Source organism: Solea solea, chromosome 12 (genome assembly GCF_958295425.1).
Source record: "Solea solea chromosome 12, fSolSol10.1, whole genome shotgun sequence".
Lineage (NCBI taxonomy): Eukaryota > Metazoa > Chordata > Actinopteri > Pleuronectiformes > Soleidae > Solea > Solea solea.
The window spans coordinates 781,005-800,571 of record NC_081145.1 but is presented as its reverse complement, the minus strand read 5'-3'; the positions used below and the strand labels follow the sequence as shown (position 1 = coordinate 800,571).

Here is a 19,567-nt window from a genome sequence, read left to right as displayed (position 1 = left end):
GGAACGTGATCACATCCGCGACCCCCAGGACCGCCACAGGGACCGAGAGCGCGAGAGAGATCACCGCGAGAGGGAGCGCCGGCAGAGAGAGAGGGAGCGAGAACGAGAGCGAGAGCGCGAGAAGGAGAGAATGCGGCGGAAAGAAGAGTGGGAGAGAGACCGGATGAAGAGAGACGACAAAGACAGGCCAAGGATGCGACCTCCTCGAGACGCCAGGGAGAAGAAAGACGAGGACAAGCTGAAGCCACGCTCTCCGCTCGACTTACCACCAAAGTAAGTGAAGTCTCTGCTTGCTGACCCAATGCCAAACACTGTCAACCAATATGTATTGTTATGCAGTCATTCTACCTTCCAAAATCTACTTAGAAAGTAGGAAATATTCACATTTAAGAAAACTGAATATCCTACTCATTTGTCGTGTTATAGAAGCGTTGTGATTGGAGACTAAACAGCCAATCTAAATTTATATAGTCTCCAATTGGTTGATTTTGTGGCGCATTTGTAACGCTGTGCCAAGTTGAGCGAGCGCTCGGGGAAAGCTGAGCGTGCACAGAAGGGAGCAGGAGTTTGTGAGAGGGTTATTATTGCACCTTAAAATATCATTTCTCTTCAAAATATATTTTTCTATGCTCAAAATCTCACTTTGTTCCTTCATGAATGTGGCCCATATATAACATATAACACCATAACTGTCAAATGTGTTGAACAGAGGAGTCTGGTGGATTTAGAGACGGCACTGCAGTTCCAGCCGGCGATGTCGTTCTGGAACTGTATAGTTGAAGGGCTATTTGTAAACCACTCACTCTCCCACACCAAAGACCATAGAGAAAATCCACAGCTGCCTTTGTGTCACTGAACAAACACTGAAGTGACAAAATCAGACATGTGAGCTTAGTGATGGAGGCTACTTGTGTGTGTTTACAGACTTCAGTTTCCTGTCGGAAAAGTCTGTCTCACAGTGAGAGAAAGACGTGATCATGTGACGTAGATATTGTAGACTTATACTGACGTAGAATTTATTGCACATGTCTTTTGCAAAGTGGATAAAATGTGTTTTTCCTCGAGTCCCCTCTGGCAGCCGTGTTTTCATCTTGTCTTGACCTAAATGTCTCAAAGTTACTCTCAGCTGCAGGGGGCGCTCACAGCACACTCAGCACTGGACTTTGATGTCACAGATTAAGCAGATCTGGAATTTTACTCGTCCATTTTGTCCGTCTCGCTCTGACGTTGCAGTTGTTTGTCCATGAACCAGTTCAGACTTGCTCATTTCTACTAAAATCACTTTGATAATGCAACATTATACCCGCCGCTGTAATCCTGTGTGGATTATTAAATTCATTTGCAAGTGTCTGTGTTTTAACACAGTCAATAGAAGAGATTACTGCATAGTCCAGGATTAATTTAAAGGTGCAAATTAAAAGCACTTTTGCTTGTTGAGGTGTGAAATGAAGGTTGCACAACACTGAACATGTCGGTGTGTAAATGCCACACCCACAATAGTGTCATACCTGCACACAGACACACACAGACAGTATGAAATCTGCCACAGGTTGACTGACGAGTCATGTGACGCATGTGTGTGTGAGTGAGTGGAACCACGAGTGCTGCGGTTTCCTTTTTCCTCTCAGGCTATGGAAGTTTGTGCAGTCATCTCTGTGAAGAATTGTGAAACTGAACAATAATTCATAAATTTTTCCATGTCCCGCTCGTCAGTGATGAAGTGCAAGGAAATATCCTCTGCACGGGAGTGCAGCAATACTGATGAAACAAAGACTCACACTGATACTCTCAAGCATTTGTGGAAAAGATGCCATAAAGGGCCCAGCAACATGGGAAAATGTAAATGTTTCCTGGTTTCTTTGCTCCATGAAAATCATTCAAACGGAATAATTTTGTGGACAAAAACAGACATTTGGCCAATTTGTCGAGAAAATAAACGACAGATTTGTCGAATATGAAACACAGAGCACACCTGCACGCTTACACGCGCGCGCACACACACACACACACACTAATCACACTGGATGAGTTTACATACGAGTGACGGTGCTTGCTGGTTAGATAATAAGATAATAGACATGGAGGGAGATAATGATAACTACTGAACATAAACTGAGACACTTGTAGAAGAAAAGAACCACGGACATCGTTCTTAACGTTGCCTCCGACTCCTTTGTGTGCCCTTTATCATATCAGTTCTTGCGCTTCTCTTCGTGTTAGTAGCAATTCAGATTGTAATCCTTAAACACAGCGACTTGTGTTCCACCAACTAAGCACACAGCTTTACGCGCCATTCGGAATTAACTTTTCTTTTTTTAACGTAAGCTGACATTTTTAGGGGGCCAGGGGTAACTGGCTAACGTCACCTGTCGCTGTGCAGACAGACGCAGATACGTGCGTCCATACGTCAGGCTTTTCAAGATAAAAGCAACACAGTTCTATTGCATGCACAGCATAAATACTTGTTCATCTGTGTTTATGACTGACATACCACGGGCCGGACAGGGATGCCCAAAGGGCCGTATGTGGCCCACGGGCCGTAAGGTGCCCAGGTCAGTTCTAACCGCAGCAAAACACTGTCTAATGTTGTATTTTTGTTCACTGTCGGTGAGAAAGAGTCCTGATATGATATAACAAAATGCGGTGTATTCGCGAAATCATACTTGAAACGTCAAGCTATTATTTTCATGCTAATCCGCAAAAGTTTAATGTATATTTGTAACATCTATACGCTGAAGAAATTTATACTTGGTGTCTCAAAAATGATGTAATATCACACAAAATATTGTGATGTTTGAACCTAAAGTTAGTCACGCGTTTGTACGTAAAGTTAGTCACGCGTTTGTATGTAAAGTTAGTCACGCGTTTGTACGTAAAGTTAGTCACATGTTTGTACATAAAGTTAGTCACGTGTTTGTACGAAAATTAAGTCACATGTTTATGTTAAGTTTGTCACGTGTCTGTATGTAAAGTTAGTAACGTGTTTTGTACGTAAAGTTAGTCGCATGTTTTTATGTTAAGTTAGTTGTGTGTTGCTATATACTTGGCACCACCTAGTGGACTGAAATGTCAAGCGATTATTTTCATGCTAATCCGCAAAAGTTTAATGTATATTTGTAACATCGAAACGCTAAAAATGTTAACATATACTTGGTGTCTCAAAAGCGATGTAATATTGTCGCGCAAAATATTGTGATATTTAACTGTGTCGGTTTACCCTTCCTCACCACCAGCCAGTAATGATTTGATTTTATAAAATTTCACACGTCTTAAAGCAACCGCAGTCCCTTTAGTGCCTGCTTGAAGGCATGTTGAAAGCACTCTCCCTGTGATTGCATCACACAGACTGGTGCAGCATTCCTGCAGCTCGTGTCACATACTAGCCCCAGTCCATGTTTGAAAAACTTCCATCATTCTCTCACCGGCTGATGAATAAACGTTGCAGCGCCTCTTTTGTTTTGTGAGCCGTGCTCGTGCTCTCTGTGAAATGGTGGAACTTTGCAGTGTTGTCCTTGTCGGCCTGTTGAATAGAGGTGATGTTCCTGCCCACGCCCGTGTGTTTCCTTTGTGTTCAGCGACGGATGACGTAAAACGTAGGCAATATTACCTGCTGGAGGCAATGTGGAAATCCTTCAACTCTAAACAAATTCTCTTTATTAGTGTTGTGCGTGAATTTCCCAGTAATCTACATTTAATCACAGCAGAAGAAAAACTGGTTCAACTTTGCTGTGTTTGGAAAATACAACAGGCTTAAAAATTTCCAGGTGAATCTTTTAAAGGGCAGACTGTCTCACGTGAAAAAAATAAAACCAGGGTGTGGGATTTAAAAACAAAATGTTTTTGTTTATTTGCAACTTTAGTTTTTTATTATATTTACAGAAGTATTTTGTATTCCATATTTATTTGTCATCTGCAATGTTACCACTAGATGCCACTAAATCTTTCACTTCTCCTCAGATTCTCCTTCATGCGCCTTAAAAGATAGGTTTTTAGTGGGTCACATGTTTTTAGGTAGTGAGTCACGTGTTTTTACGTTAAGTTAGTCATGTTTTTTACGTTAAGTTAGTCATGTGTTTTACGTTAAGTTAGTCATGTGTTTTTACGTTAAGTTAGTCACGCGTTTTAAAGGGGACATATTATGCAAAATCAACTTTTTAACCATTTTAATACTTATATTTGGGACTCTGGAGGCCCTACCAGTCGCCAAAGTGTGGAAAAAGAATACTCCGTCATGTTTTCGTGGTCCCCCTTAGTGTAAGTATAGGCGATAAAACACTCGATGTTGAATTCCCTGCGCTTATGACGGCAGCATGCGCATTTCACCGCGAATGTTACCGCCCACCAGTAAGTTTACTTTGAGAGTTCCACCTTAGCTCCACCTTAGCTCCACCTTAGCTCCACCTTAGCTCCACCTTGTCCCTGCGAGAGTGCAGGCGAGGGAGGAAGAGCGGTATTATGTCAACGCGGAGGGACAAGTGTGCTGTTGGTGGCTGCACAGTGGAGCACAGTGTTTTACACAAACTTCCAGCCTCAGAGGATTTTATATATGAAGCTAATGTTCCGGATAAAGTCAGCAAACATGTGTTCGTGTGTTCGCACCACTTCACATCAGACTGCGGCCAGCGGTCGCCGTATTTAGTCAGCGACCGTAGTTCACTGACGTACAAACACACACATTTTTAAGAAAAGGTCAAATAGAGGTCATAACTGACCATTCTGACACGTCCTAATTAAAGATATTTGTTCAGTACGTCCTCCATGACCGGAGCACAGACTCAGTCTGATGCAGTCACATACAGCAGCTGCCGATCAGCGGTGGCGATCAGCGGTGCTGCACTCTCTGTGAAAATCAGTTAAAAAGACATAGGGACAGCACTGACTGTGCTCCGGAGACCTCGCCACCGCTGATCACCAGCGGCGAGCGGCGATCTGCCTAAACTGCCGCTGTATGTGACGATCAGCTGATACAGTCACTGATACAGTCACATACAGCGGCAGATTATTCAGCTCGCCGCTGGCGATCAGCGGTCGCGATCAGTGGAGCTGTTCCTAAGTGTTTTTAACTGATTTACAGTTCGGCACTGTTCCTACTACTGATCCTTATGTAGGACGTGTCTTACTGTGACGGCACTCTCGCTGTTTTCTGCGCACGCTGCCATAATAATAATAATAATAATAATACATTTTATTTGGAGGCGCCTCTCTGGGCACTCGAGGACACCGTACAATACATAAATAAATAAAAACACTAAGAGAAATTTTTTTTTTAAATTAAATAAAAATATATACATATAAGTAAAAATAAGAAACGACAATGTAGATAGTTAAGTGGAGTAGGCAGTTCGGAATAGGTGACTTTTTAGTCTTGTTTTGAACAGTGTGAGAGAGTCCAAGTTCCCGAGGTCCGGTGGGAGTGCGTTCCAGAGTTGGGGGGCAGAGCGGCTGAAAGCCCTGCTCCCCATGGTGACGAGGCGGGCGGGAGGGACAGAGAGGTGGACAGAGGAGGCAGATCTGAGGGAACGGGAAGGGGTGGCAATGTGGAGGAGTTCGGATTGATAAGGAGGGGAAAGGTTGTGGATGGCCTTGAACGTAAACAGGAGGATTTTGAAGTCGATGCAGAGTTTGACCGGGAGCCAGTGGAGTTGCTGCAGAACAGGAGTGATGTGGTGGATGGAGGGGGTTCTGGTGATGATCCGAGCTGCAGAGTTCTGAACCAGTTGGAGTTTATGGAGGTATTTGTGAGGTAGACCAAAGAGAAGGGAGTTGCAGTAGTCGATGCGGGAGGTGACAAGGCTGTGTACAAGAATGGCAGTGGAGTGGGGAGAAAGGGAGGGGCGGAGGCGATTTAAATTGCGTAGGTGGAAGTATGCAGACCGGGTGATGTTATTGATATGGGATTGGAATGATAATGTGCTGTCGAGGATGACACCCAGACTCTTAACCTGGGGGGAGGGGGAGACAGAGGAGTGGTCAATAGTGAGGGAAAAACTGTCCGTTTTTGAGAGGGTTGATTTGGTACCAATTAAAGGAATTCGGTTTTATCACTGTTGAGTTTAAGGAAGTTGGAGGAGAACCAAGATTTGAGCTTGGTGAAGCAGTCGGTGAGGGAGGAAGGTGGGAGAGTGGAATTTTGTTTGCTGGAGAGGTAGAGCTGGGTGTCATCCGCATAGCAATGGAAATGAATGTTATATTTACGGAAGATATTGCCAAGAGGAAGGAGGTAGATGATGAAGAGAAGGGGCCCCAGGACAGAGCCCTGGGGCACACCAGTGGTGACGGGGGACGGGTGGGAACTGAAGGGTTGGAGTTGGATCAACCATGTTGATATTGTCAGAGAACTAGTGGAGGGAGGGGGAGACGAATAGAGCTGTAAAGCGCTGTAAAGAGGACAAATCAGAAACGCCCTGGAAGAAGTGGGTGTGTGTTTGCCTGTGTCTCATTTGCATATAAAGGACCATGCACGAAAACCAAGCGTTCTAAAAGGGGCGGGTTTAGCAGGGTTATTGAACTGCTATGATGCTTCATCCTTATGGTATTTTGACCAAAGCATGTCACTGACATGTTCATTAGGACACCAGGGAACTATTTTAATGGGGGAAATAGGGTATAATATGTCCACTTTAAGTAAAGTGAGTCACATGTTTTTACGTAATGTGAGTCAAGTTTTTTTTTTACGTAAAGTCAGTCACTTGCTTTTACGTAAAGTGAGTCTTGTGTTTTTACGTTAAGTGAGTCATGTGTTTTCATGTTAAGTGAGTCACATGTTTTTATGTAAAGTTAGTCACGTGTTTTTACGTAAAGTGAGTCACGTGTTTTTACGTAAAGTGAGTCACGTGTTTTTACGTTAAGTTAGTCACGTGTTTTTACGTAAAGTGAGTCACGTTTTTACGTTAAGTTAGTCATGCGTTTCTACGTAAAGTGAGTCACATGTTTTTACATAAAGTGAGTCACATGTTTTTACGTAAAGTGAGTCACTTGCTTTTACGTAAAGTGAGTCGTGTTTTTACGTTAAGTGAGTCACGTGTTTTTACGTGAAGTTAGTCACGTGTTTTTTACGTAAAGTGAGTCACATGTTTTTACATAAAGTGAGTCACGTGTTTTTACGTAAAGTGAGTCACTTGCTTTTACGTAAAGTGAGTCACTTGCTTTTACGTAAAGTGAGTCATGTGTTTTTACGTTAAGTGAGTCACGTGTTTTTACGTGAAGTTAGTCACGTGTTTTTACGTAAAGTGAATCACATGTTTTTATGTAAAGTGAGTCACATGTTTGTACGTAAAGTGAGTCACATGTTTTTACGTAAAGTGAGTCACATTTATGGGATTTTTATAGGACAGAGTCTTTTAAAGATTAGGCTTACCACATTTGTTCAATGTTAACGTTTTCTGAGCTGAAAAACCAACAGTGACGTTGAGTTCACCAGAGTTCATCTTCAGTTAATATAATCTTCTGATCGTACTTATTGATTAAACTACACAGTTGTGCAAACATCCTGTGACGCTCTGTCTTTCTCACGGGGCTTTATTGGAGTCTTTGCCCCACTGCCTTTTTTTTTAAATGATTCCTTCCTCAAAGGAAACGCATTGATTAGAATCAATATTTAAGAGCTAAAAATAGCTTTGAAAATGAAGCTATAAATAGCCGTGTGTTGTGATTCTATTTTTGGCGCCTGGACTCTGTCTATTGTTTGCTTTTGCATCACACCTTTGGAATTTCTCATTTACTGCAGGGTGTTTTGGACTTTTTCATGCTTTTATATTGTGTGTATGTGTGCACACAAAAGGCTTCCTTTTTATTCATGCATGGTTATGCTGACAATGATGTATTTCTAGCTCGGTGTCCTTGTTCCAGCCTCCTGTTGGTGTTGGTTCACTTCTTCGTGATACAAGGCCTCAAAACATTGTTTGAAGTGGTTCTCATGTGACATGAAACCAATACACACTACTCTTCCGCCTCCACCTCCTCCTCCACCTGACAACAGCGGAAAAATGCCTTCACCAGGCAGTGACTGATCCACAGATATAGCTCTTATTTCATTCCCAGTGGGAATATCCGCTCGTCCTCCTCATTTCCTCCAACCAATATTTAGAGACACATTTAAACACTCATGACTCTGTTTTCATCTGTTGTCACAGAACGTAAACATTGGGTCCACCTGCGTGGGAAAGTCCCACCGCACACTGATGGTAAATGTTGTTGCTGTGATTTTTCCAACAGCAAATCTGCTCTGTGACATCATCGTCTCATAAGGTCAGAAGAAATCTTCAAGTAGTTTCTCTCTAGGTGTCTTTTCAAAAATGCTTGGGTGTGTCTAAAGATATGGTGTCGTGGCACACTTCAGGGGATTTAATTAAAAGCCAGTCCGGAGATATACTCCAGGGCTCCAGAGTGCGACCAAAATTTGCAGATGCTGCTGCTGCTGTTGATGCAGCACCTGTCTCCTGGCTCATGATATCTCCTCTGGTACTTCACATACTATTGTACAGTTGCCCTTTGGTCAATGGCAGCATCTGCAACTGGTTGAATTTGGGCCACAGGAATGTTGCGGCTTTGTGGAGATCGGTGATGGACTTGGCCATTTTCCCCCCAACTGGTGTGCAGCATCGTTGGCATTTTGCTGGCAGTGATGTCTGAGTTGTTCTGCCCATAGCAGCACAAGATGCAGAGTGGGATATTTGTCCCACTCCAGTTCATGCTGAGCATCATAAAAGGCTCCAAAAATGACACTAACATGCCCAAGTTGTCAGGTCTGCCCCTCTCCAGACTACTCTTCACCACACATGAACAGCGATGATTCACAACAAACAACAAATCATTTACAACCGGCAAGAAATGTGTTTTATGAGCAGAAAACAGGAAGCCAGAGGCTCCACCCGCCTTAATTGCATATTTTTTTTGCTGTTCTCAACTGGTCAGCCCGACCAGTTGAGAACTCTAATGGCCAGTAATAGCACATTCGTCAGTAGGTCAACAACGTTTTGAATTGAAGCGTAAAAAACACAACATGTCTAAAAACCACACTATATGCTGCGTGAGTAGGAAGTGAGTAGGAAAAGTGGCCCCTCTCCCAGCTGCATTTCAGAGGCAGGCAGTAATACTCGTAATACTCAGCTCCTCTGAGGAATCGGAAACGATCATCACATTTAATGCATACAACATTGCACTTTAAACACTTTATTTTCCCTTTTTATATATAATTGTGCTTCAAATGAAGACAAGCATTTCTCACCTTATTGTTTAAAATCATTCACATTATATGAAAGTTATGGAGAATGATAAAAAGTTGAAGTTATGGCGTTAAAGGCGAAACAATTAAAAAGTTTGGCTCACCACTGCAACCAATACAAAAGTGAGTCTATTGCAGGTTTATGACATTCATTCATTCCATGGTGGTTATGTAATGTGTCTTTTAAGCTTAATGCTTTGCTTCATTGTTACTGTAATGAGTAGGAACCAATGTCGGGGAATGTATGTTGAGACGCACCGAGAGAGAAAAAATACTTCACACTACTGAAACCTGTCTGTTTCCCATATATTAGACACATGGATAGTTTTTATTTCAAACACATGTGCAACATTTACGTCTCGTCACATGTTTTTAAAAAAAATAAACACTTAAACATGTACCTCCCCTTTCCTTTTACTTTATCCCATCACCACATTTATTTACAGTTTTTATACAACATTCTTAAAGTTCTCAGAACAAACCAGCGTTCCTATCCCTGTCCTGAATTAAACTCCTCATATTTATTTAAAATGTGGTATTTTTTTATATTTTAACTGATTTATGTTTGTAAGACTGTTCCATAATTTAACCCCTCGAGATTGAAACATTTGCAGCTGCTGTGCTAAACAACGGTCTTGAAGTGTGTGCGTCTGTGTCAATGCTGTGTCGTGTTTGTGGCTACTGTGATCTAATCCTGCCAGCATTGAAGTGTGGAAATAACATCAAACACACGTGTAGTATCGCATCATGTTTCGCGCCGCATGTCTTTGAGTTCCTCTCCACTGACATCTGGTGTAGGGCTGGGCGATATCTCGATATTTTAACATATATCGATATATTTCTAAACGAGATATAACGCGGGACAATATCGCTTGTATCAATATAGTTCATTTTGCGTTAAAATGACAGTACATGAGCCGTAAGTTCAAACCTATTTCTCCTCTCCCTGCATCCCTACACACACACACACACACAACGGGGCGTCGCACTCGTGGGGGATGTGGGTGTTTTAACAGCCACACTTTTTCTGCAGTTTTTCCTCAGTTTTGCCTCACTACATTTGCTTCGTTACTCTGGCCGCTTCGTTCCTGCGCTCGCTGCGGCCGCCTCCTCTCCCCCTCCCTCTCCTGTTATTGCCTCAAACATGACACCGGCTTTGAGTGTGACCGGCTGATGATTGGCTGTTCTGTCTTAAGTCCCGCCTCTCTTAGATTTATGGTTCAGCTCGTGCTGAGGAGGCGGGAACTAGCTGGTTCATAGTTCACACACTATAGAGTTTTTTCTTCGTCTCTACAGTGCACTTTATGATGTTTATTTAAATAGGCAATGTAACCACTTGAAAGACAAAGTGCAATTCACTAAAACACATGAAAATCCAACATGCATGCGTGGTGAGCAAGGTGAGCATGTGTGGTTTTGTCCCTATTACAAAGACTCACGCCTGGTCTGTAGAGGCCACCGTAGTTCTCTGACACACACACACACACACACACACACACACACACACACACATTGTGTTTTCTCAGCGGGACATAACCATATCAAAACTTCGTGATTTCATAAAAATGCAATACTTTGACAGTGATACAGCACACAGCTCATTTGGTGGATGTCTGTCTGTCTGTCTGCTCATCACTTGGTGCACCAGTGTGTGCAGTGCCACCTTTGTTGTTGTTGAAAGTATGTTTATGTGTGTGTGTGATTACTTACAGCAAAAACCATTAGCCTTTTTGTAGCCTTGGAATGAGCCTTCCCTATGTACTAAATAAATATGCTCTGAGGCAGTTTACATCACCACCTCATCACAGTGACGTCTGACAACGTACAATAATACCATTTATAAAAATTATAGTTCAATTATGACAACAAAGCAAATCAGACGGTGAAACCAGTCCAACAGCAGAGCCGGACAAAAGATGATGGGAGAAGGAATTCCTCAGTGAGCAGTGAAGACATTTTAATGAATATTGTGTGTGTGTGTGTGTGTGTGTGTGTGTGTATAAGAGAGACCATACTAGCAAAATTCCACTATACCACAGGTGCAATTTGCTGGAAGAGCATGAAAATGCTGTGCGCACACCAGGCGCAGTGCAAACTTGTTCAGTGCACAGGCGCAATACTCGTGTCAGTCACGTCTGACGCTCCAGCTGAAACATGTCAACTTTGGCAAAACGATGACGTCACATGCTCGCCAGCATCCAGACTCCGCTTGGGGAAGCGTGTTATTGTGTGCTGTGTTATCTGCTGTTGAAATGTCGTCTGGTGTGGTTTCACAACAAACAACAGGAGCCAGAGACCACGCCTCCACCACAGAGAGTGCACCTATGCTCTGGTTGATGGTAAAAGGAAACTCCCATCGTGTCCATCACATCACAAAATGATTCTGCGGTGCAATAGACGTGGCATGAGAGTGCTTGAATTTGACTTTGGAAAATGTGTATGAACATGAAGACTTGAGAGTTTTTAATGCTTTTATGTCAAACTCTAGTAAATGTTACTTCTCTCTAACCGACCGCCCTCCATCTTCTCAGCAGGCCAATGGAGCCGCCCTCAAAGAAGGACATGGTTCCATTAATGCGGCGGCCCGATGAGTGGAAGGACCCGTGGCGGCGGTCCAAATCCCCCAGGAGACGCCCGGGGCTGGGCTCTCCTCCCCGAGGACGCCGGCGACACCGACCCTCCGGCTCCTCCGTCTCTCTGTCCAACTCCTCCAGGTACCAACGCCTCATTCTTGTTGCGATGTCCCTGCGTCATCGCAGCAATTACTCATCATTAAACGCCATTACCCTCAGTTTGCATGTGTGTGTGTTAAACACAGCACTCGCAGTCATCGTCATAGCTCCAGCAGGAACAGTTTGTTCCTGAATCTGCCAGTCCAACAGGTTCAAGCACCACTGTCGCTGTTCACATGGAAATTAATATTACACTCAAATGTTCTAATCAGCAATAACTAATCGTCTGTGGCATTTAGGAGCCACTGATTAAAGGCCCAGTCTTAGGCTGGTCGATATGTTTGTTATATCTGTAAATGGTGACATAATTTTAGATCACGTATCAGTGATGACTTCCTGCTTTTAAAGGCTGTTGCATTGAGAATCATCATTTATCAAACGTCTTTTTATTGAAGTATCCATTTCAACATACGTTCAACTTCTGAGAAGCTTTTTTATAAACGGAACAAAATTCAAGTAAACAGTAAACTTAGTGTTACAACATTAAAACAAGATAAAAAAGAACTTGGTAATCATTTATTATATGATATTCAATAAATGTGTGAAATAATATACATTGATTAAAAGAATACATTGAATCAGCAAGACTTTTTTTAAAACATCACTTAACACCTGTTTAATGTTAAGCCCAGTTATTTGTGTTAAAGCAGAATTTGATCATATTTATAGTCGGTGTGATTTTTAACTGCATAAATTACCTGACGTCATGCAACTATATAATCTGAATACATCCACGAGAATAATCTGATTGTGCCCATGGAAATAATCTGATTATGTATACTCAAGTAACTGAAACTTTGATTAAAACCACTCAATTAATTAATTAGTCTGATTGCACCCGCTCCGATTTAAACTGCCCTAGTTGTCTGTTTTCAACCAGCAGGCAATCTGAATATATACACCAAAGTAATCTGATAACATTCCCCTGAATAATCTGAGTGTGCCCCACTAAATTATTGGATTATGTATACTAAAGTATCTGGATTAGATCACTCAGGTCACTCTGTTAGTTGATGTATAGAATGTATGGCAGTCTGTTGGTGGACGTATAGAATAGCTCACTATTTGGCAGTCTGTTGGTGGACGTATAGAATAGCTCACTATTTGGCAGTCTGTTGGTGGACGTATAGAATAGCTCACTATTTGGCAGTCTGTTGGTGGACGTATAGTAGAGGTGCAACGGATCAAAAACCTCACGAATACCATCGGATAATTTTTCGGATCTGCAAAAAAAGTCTGGCACAATCTTTTCGCTGAAGTGGGTGCGCGACGGTGCACCGTCGTAACGTGGCTCAAGCACTTTCAGCATGTGTTTATAGCATTCTTTTAGCACAACCGAATATGGCCACATGTCTGCACCTATAAACACACCGATAGCGTTTGTGATGGCTTTAGCAACGGTCTGATTGTGCAACACGGGGCTGCTTAAACGCCGCGGTGTTGAGCAGCCTTCGTTTTCACTCCTTGAGCCGTGAGAAGTACATTTTTAGATTTCTCCAGTGCTTTTAACACCATCCAGCCTCTGCTCCTGAGGGACAAACTGTCTGGGATGGGAGTGGGTTCACACCTAGATGCCTGGATAAGTGACTACCTGACCGGCTGACCTCAGTATGTGTGACTGGGGGACTGCGGGTCTGACACGGTGCTCAGCAGCATGGGAGCGCCGAAGGGGACTGTGCTCTCTCCTGTCTTGTTTACCCTGTACACGTCCGACTTTCAGTACAACTCAGAGCTCTGCCATGTGCAGAGATTTGCAGATGACACAGCCATTGTTGGCTGTATCAGGAGTGGAAAGGAGGAGGAGTACAGGGAGCTTATCCAGGACTTTGTGAAATGGTGTGACAGCAATCATCTGCTCCTAAACACCGCCAAGACCAGGGAGATGGTTGTGGATTTCCGGAGATCCAGGGTGCACCCAGAACCAGTTCTCATCAAAGGGGACTGTGTGGAGGTGGTGCACACCTACAAATACCTGGGAGTACAGCTGGATGACAGGCTGGACTGGACCACCAACACAGATGCTCTGTGCAGGAAAGGACAGAGTCGTCTGTACTTCCTTAGAAGGCTGGCATCCTTCAACGTCTGCAGGAAGCTGCCACAGACCTTCTACCAGTCTGTGGTAGCGAGTGCCCTCCTGTACTCAGTGGTGTGCTGGGGGGGCAGCCTAAAGAAGAAGGACGCCTGGACAAACTAATAAGGAAGGCAGGCTCTGTTGTAGGCACAGAACTGGACAGTCTGACATCCATAGCTGAGCGACGCACACTCAACAGGCTCCTGTCCATCATAGACAATCCACACCATCCACTACACAGCACCATACACAGACAGAGGAGCAGCTTCAGTGACAGACTGCTGTCAATGTCCTGCTCCACAGAAAGACTGAGGGGAGATCATTCCTCCCCCATGCCATCAGACTCTTCAACCTGCATCATACATGACACATACACACAAGCACACATGTACATGTGCATGCACACACTCACCTTTGCACTGTAATAACGGAACTTTCTGATTTATAATTCATTTCTTTTTCAACGTCTTTTTGTATTTTTTATATTATTTTTTTTCCATATTATATTTAGACTGTACTTTGCATGCCTCTTATGTTTCTATTTTGTAACGTGTTCTTTGAGCTGCTGAACTATGAATTTCTCTGTGAGATGAATAAAGTATCTATCGATCTATCTATCTATCTATCTGTTGATGGACGTATAGAATAGGTCGCTATTTGGCAGTCTGTTGATGGACGTATTGAATAGGTCGCTATTTGGCAGTCTGTTGATGGACGTATAGAATAGGTCGCTATTTGGCAGTCTGTTGATGGACGTATAGAATAGGTCGCTATTTGGCAGTCTGTTTATGGATGTATGGCATAGCTCACTATTTGGCAGTCTGTTGATGGATGTATGGCATAGCTCACTATTTGGCAGTCTGTTGATGGATGTATGGCATAGCTCACTATTTGGCAGTCTGATGATATTAAGAATGCACATTTTTACCACCGAGAGAAACTGCACCTTATTACATATGTATATTTATTTTTATATTTATATATATATATATGTAAACAATTTCCTACTTGTATTACTTACTTGTATATTGTTTGTTTGTTTATTATCTATTGTTGAGCTGCTGTAACGCCGTTTTCTCTCCACTGTGAGATAAATAAAGCTGTCTTATCTTATCTTATTCCGAGTTCTGACTACAAATTGAATGCAGCAGAAGCCAAACAATACATGTGTTATAACAAGTTTGTGTGTGTGTGTTGCAGGTCGTCTTCTCACTCTTCATCCTACACAGGCTCTGGATCTTCTCGCTCACGCAGCCGCTCCTCCTCGTTCAGCTCCTACTCCAGCCACTCCTCTCAGCGCAGCTCCTTCAGTGGCAGCCGCTCCAGGTATACAACATTAATGTGTGTGTGGCTCCTTTTACACCTGGCATTAGAATGCATGTTCTGTGATTGTTGAACTCTTCCACACATGGTGTTCATATGCAATTGATCACGGTTTGTTTTGGCATTTTCCTCTTTTTTTGAAACTGGTACACCGGTAACGTTCTTATTATTACTTAGAATAACCAAGTCCGCTTAAGTCTGCGATATCTTAAGAACATGTTCACGTCTTTATCTCGCTGTTGGACAGACAGACGAATGGATGGATGAATACTGGAAAGCAGAGAAATAGAGCTCTGGGCTCATATACTTGTCATTACGGTAGAACCTCAGGACTTCAGAGGAACGAGCATCCAATAACGGACGAGATTCACCAGTGTGTCACACTGTAATTCCTAAACAGTTGAATAACTGCCAGATATGTTATTTCCATTTTCTGACAATTCTACAGCCATAAAATCAAACTAAATCCACACGACCAGATTATCCTGATGTGGTGTCAACACGGGATGTTTTATTCTCCTACTTCCTCTCCCGCTCGTGCTAAATTCTGCGCTGTCAGCTGCTCGCGAGCGTGTTTTGCTGCTGCTCTCACATATAATCCTGACATTTCTAAACCTTCTTTTTTTCCAGGTCTCGGTCGTTCTCCACGTCTCCCTCACCGAGTCCAGCAGCACCGAGGAATGCGAAGAACAAACCAGAACCTGCTCCTGCGTTAAATAAAGGGTAAGACGTCATCAGTCAGCTGTCCAGCATTATTCTCGTTATTCCTCTCTGTTATGGTTTGGGGACAGGAGACGAAGGGTTTTCTGTGAACTGAATCTCACGATAATAAGTCGTTTTGTTGTGATAAGGTTGGATTATTTAATATTTTCCTTTGTGAGAGATTTGACAGTGCTCGTCAACATACAGTCTTAGTGAGTCCAGACAGAAAGCTCCGCCCATTTACAGTAACACATCTTAGGTAAAAATAAAGATTCTTTTACAAGTATCGTAATAATATGGCAAATGAATTGATTATATGCACCAAAACAAGAGAGAAGCCACAGTGTTTGGTTGTCCTGATGGAGTAGATCCAGAGGACACTTTGGCTTCCACTTTGACGGCACTTTGAAATTTGAATACAAATGATTAAATGACTTTAATCTTGTAAATGAACACAATTCTCATGACTTAAATCTCGTAAATGAACACAATTCTCATGACTTTAATCTCGTAAATTAACACTTTATTCTCACGAGTTTAATCTCGTAAATTAACACTTTATTCTCACGAGTTTAATCTTGTAGATTAACACAATTCTCATGACAAGTTAATATATGTAAGTAGACCTCCATAACTAACATATATGTGACCATGAAAACAAGTTAATATATGTAAGTAGACCTCCATAACTAACATATATGTGACCATGAAAACAAGTTAATATATGTAAGTAGACCTCCATAACTCACATATACGTGACCATGAAAACAAGTTAATATATGTAAGTAGACCTCCATTACTAATATATATGTGACCATGAAAACAAGTTAATATATGTAAGTAGACCTCCATGACTAACATATACGTGACCATGAAAACAAGTTAATATATGTAAGTAGACCTCCATAACTAACATATATGTGACCATGAAAACAAGTTAATATATGTAAGTAGACCTCCATAACTAACATATATGTGACCATGAAAACAAGTTAATATATGTAAGTAGACCTCCATAACTAACATATACGTGACCATGAAAACAAGTTAATATATGTAAGTAGACCTCCATAACTCACATATACGTGACCATGAAAACAAGTTAATATATGTAAGTAGACCTCCATAACTCACATATACGTGACCATGAAAACAAGTTAATATATGTAAGTAGACCTCCATAACTAACATATACGTGACCATGAAAACAAGTTAATATATGTAAGTAGACCTCCATAACTCACATATATGTGACCATGAAAACAAGTTAATATATGTGAGTAGACCTCCATAACTAACATATACGTGACCATGAAAACAAGTTAATATATGTAAGTAGACCTCCATAACTAACATATATGTGACCATGAAAACAAGTTAATATATGTAAGTAGACCTCCATAACTAACATATATGTGACCATGAAAACAAGTTAATATATGTAAGTAGACCTCCATAACTAACATATATGTGACCATGAAAACAAGTTAATATATGTAAGTAGACCTCCATAACTAACATATATGTGACCATGAAAACAAGTTAATATATGTAAGTAGACCTCCATAACTAACATATGTGACCATGAAAACAAGTTAATATATGTAAGTAGACCTCCATAACTAACATATATGTGACCATGAAAACAAGTTAATATATGTAATTAGACCTCCATAACTAACATATACGTGACCATGAAAACAAGTTAATATATGTAAGTAGACCTCCATAACTAACATATATATGTGACCATGAAAACAAGTTAATATATGTAAGTAGACCTCCATAACTAACATATATGTGACCGTGAAAACAAGTTAATATATGTAAGTAGACCTCCATAACTCACATATATGTGACCGTGAAGACAAGTTAATATATGTAAGTAGACCTCCATAACTAACATATATGTGACCATGAAAACAAGTTAATATATGTAAGTAGACCTCCATAACTCACATATATGTGACCATGAAGACAAGTTAATATATGTAAGTAGACCTCCATAACTAACATATACGTGACCATGAAAACAAGTTAATATATGTAAGTAGACCTCCATAACTAACATATATGTGACCATGAAAACAAGTTAATATATGTAAGTAGACCTCCATAACTAACATATATGTGACCATGAAAACAAGTTAATATATGTAAGTAGACCTCCATAACTAACATATACGTGACCATGAAAACAAGTTAATATATGTAAGTAGACCTCCATAACTAACATATATGTGACCATGAAAACAAGTTAATATATGTAAGTAGACCTCCATAACTAACATATATATGTGACCATGAAGACAAGTTAATATATGTAAGTAGACCTCCATAACTAACATATATGTGACCATGAAAACAAGTTAATATATGTAAGTAGACCTCCATAACTAACATATATATGTGACCATGAAGACAAGTTAATATATGTAAGTAGACCTCCATAACTAACATATATGTGACCATGAAGACAAGTTAATATATGTAAGTAGACCTCCATAACTAACATATATGTGACCATGAAAACAAGTTAATATATGTAAGTAGACCTCCATAACTAACATATATATGTGACCATGAAGACAAGTTAATATATGTAAGTAGATCTCCATAACTAACATATATGTGACCATGAAAACAAGTTAATATATGTAAGTAGACCTCCATAACTAACATATATGTGACCATGAAAACAAGTTAATATATGTAAGTAGACCTCCATAACTAACATATATATGTGACCATGAAAACAAGTTAATATATGTAAGTAGACCTCCATAACTAACATATATGTGACCATGAAAACAAGTTAATATATGTAAGTAGACCTCCATAACTAACATATATGTGACCATGAAAACAAGTTAATATATGTAAGTAGACCTCCATAACTAACATATGTGACCATGAAAACAAGTTAATATATGTAAGTAGACCTCCATAACTAACATATATGTGACCATGAAAACAAGTTAATGTATGTAAGTAGACCTCCATAACTAACATATATTTGACCATGAAAACAAGTTAATATATGTAAGTAGACCTCCATAACTAACATATATGTGACCATGAAAACAAGTTAATATATGTAAGTAGACCTCCATAACTAACATATACGTGACCATGAAAACAAGTTAATATATGTAAGTAGACCTCCAAAACTAACATATATGTGACCATGAAAACAAGTTAATATATGTAAGTAGACCTCCATAACTAACATATATGTGACCATGAAAACAAGTTAATATATGTAAGTAGACCTCCATAACTAACATATACGTGACCATGAAAACAAGTTAATATATGTAAGTAGACCTCCATAACTAACATATACGTGACCATGAAAACAAGTTAATATATGTAAGTAGACCTCCATAACTAACATATATGTGACCATGAAAACAAGTTAATATATGTAAGTAGACCTCCATAACTAACATATATGTGACCATGAAAACAAGTTAATGTATGTAAGTAGACCTCCATAACTAACATATATGTGAC

General features: G+C 40.8%; 1 protein-coding gene across 5 annotated transcripts in view; it reads left to right on the top strand.

The window, feature by feature from the left end:
* Positions 1 to 19,567, top strand: part of zc3h18 (zinc finger CCCH-type containing 18) — a 44,614-nt gene that overhangs the window by 13,742 nt on the left and 11,305 nt on the right. For 4 of the 5 annotated variants that reach the window (XM_058645427.1, XM_058645426.1, XM_058645424.1 and 1 more), the window contains exons 9-12: positions 2 to 273; positions 11,755 to 11,937; positions 15,227 to 15,352; positions 15,980 to 16,072. In XM_058645427.1, coding sequence (XP_058501410.1) covers positions 2 to 273; positions 11,755 to 11,937; positions 15,227 to 15,352; positions 15,980 to 16,072 — 674 coding nt within the window. The remainder of the gene's footprint in view (position 1; positions 274 to 11,754; positions 11,938 to 15,226; positions 15,353 to 15,979; positions 16,073 to 19,567) is intronic. The other variant, XM_058645425.1, reaches the window with a different exon arrangement.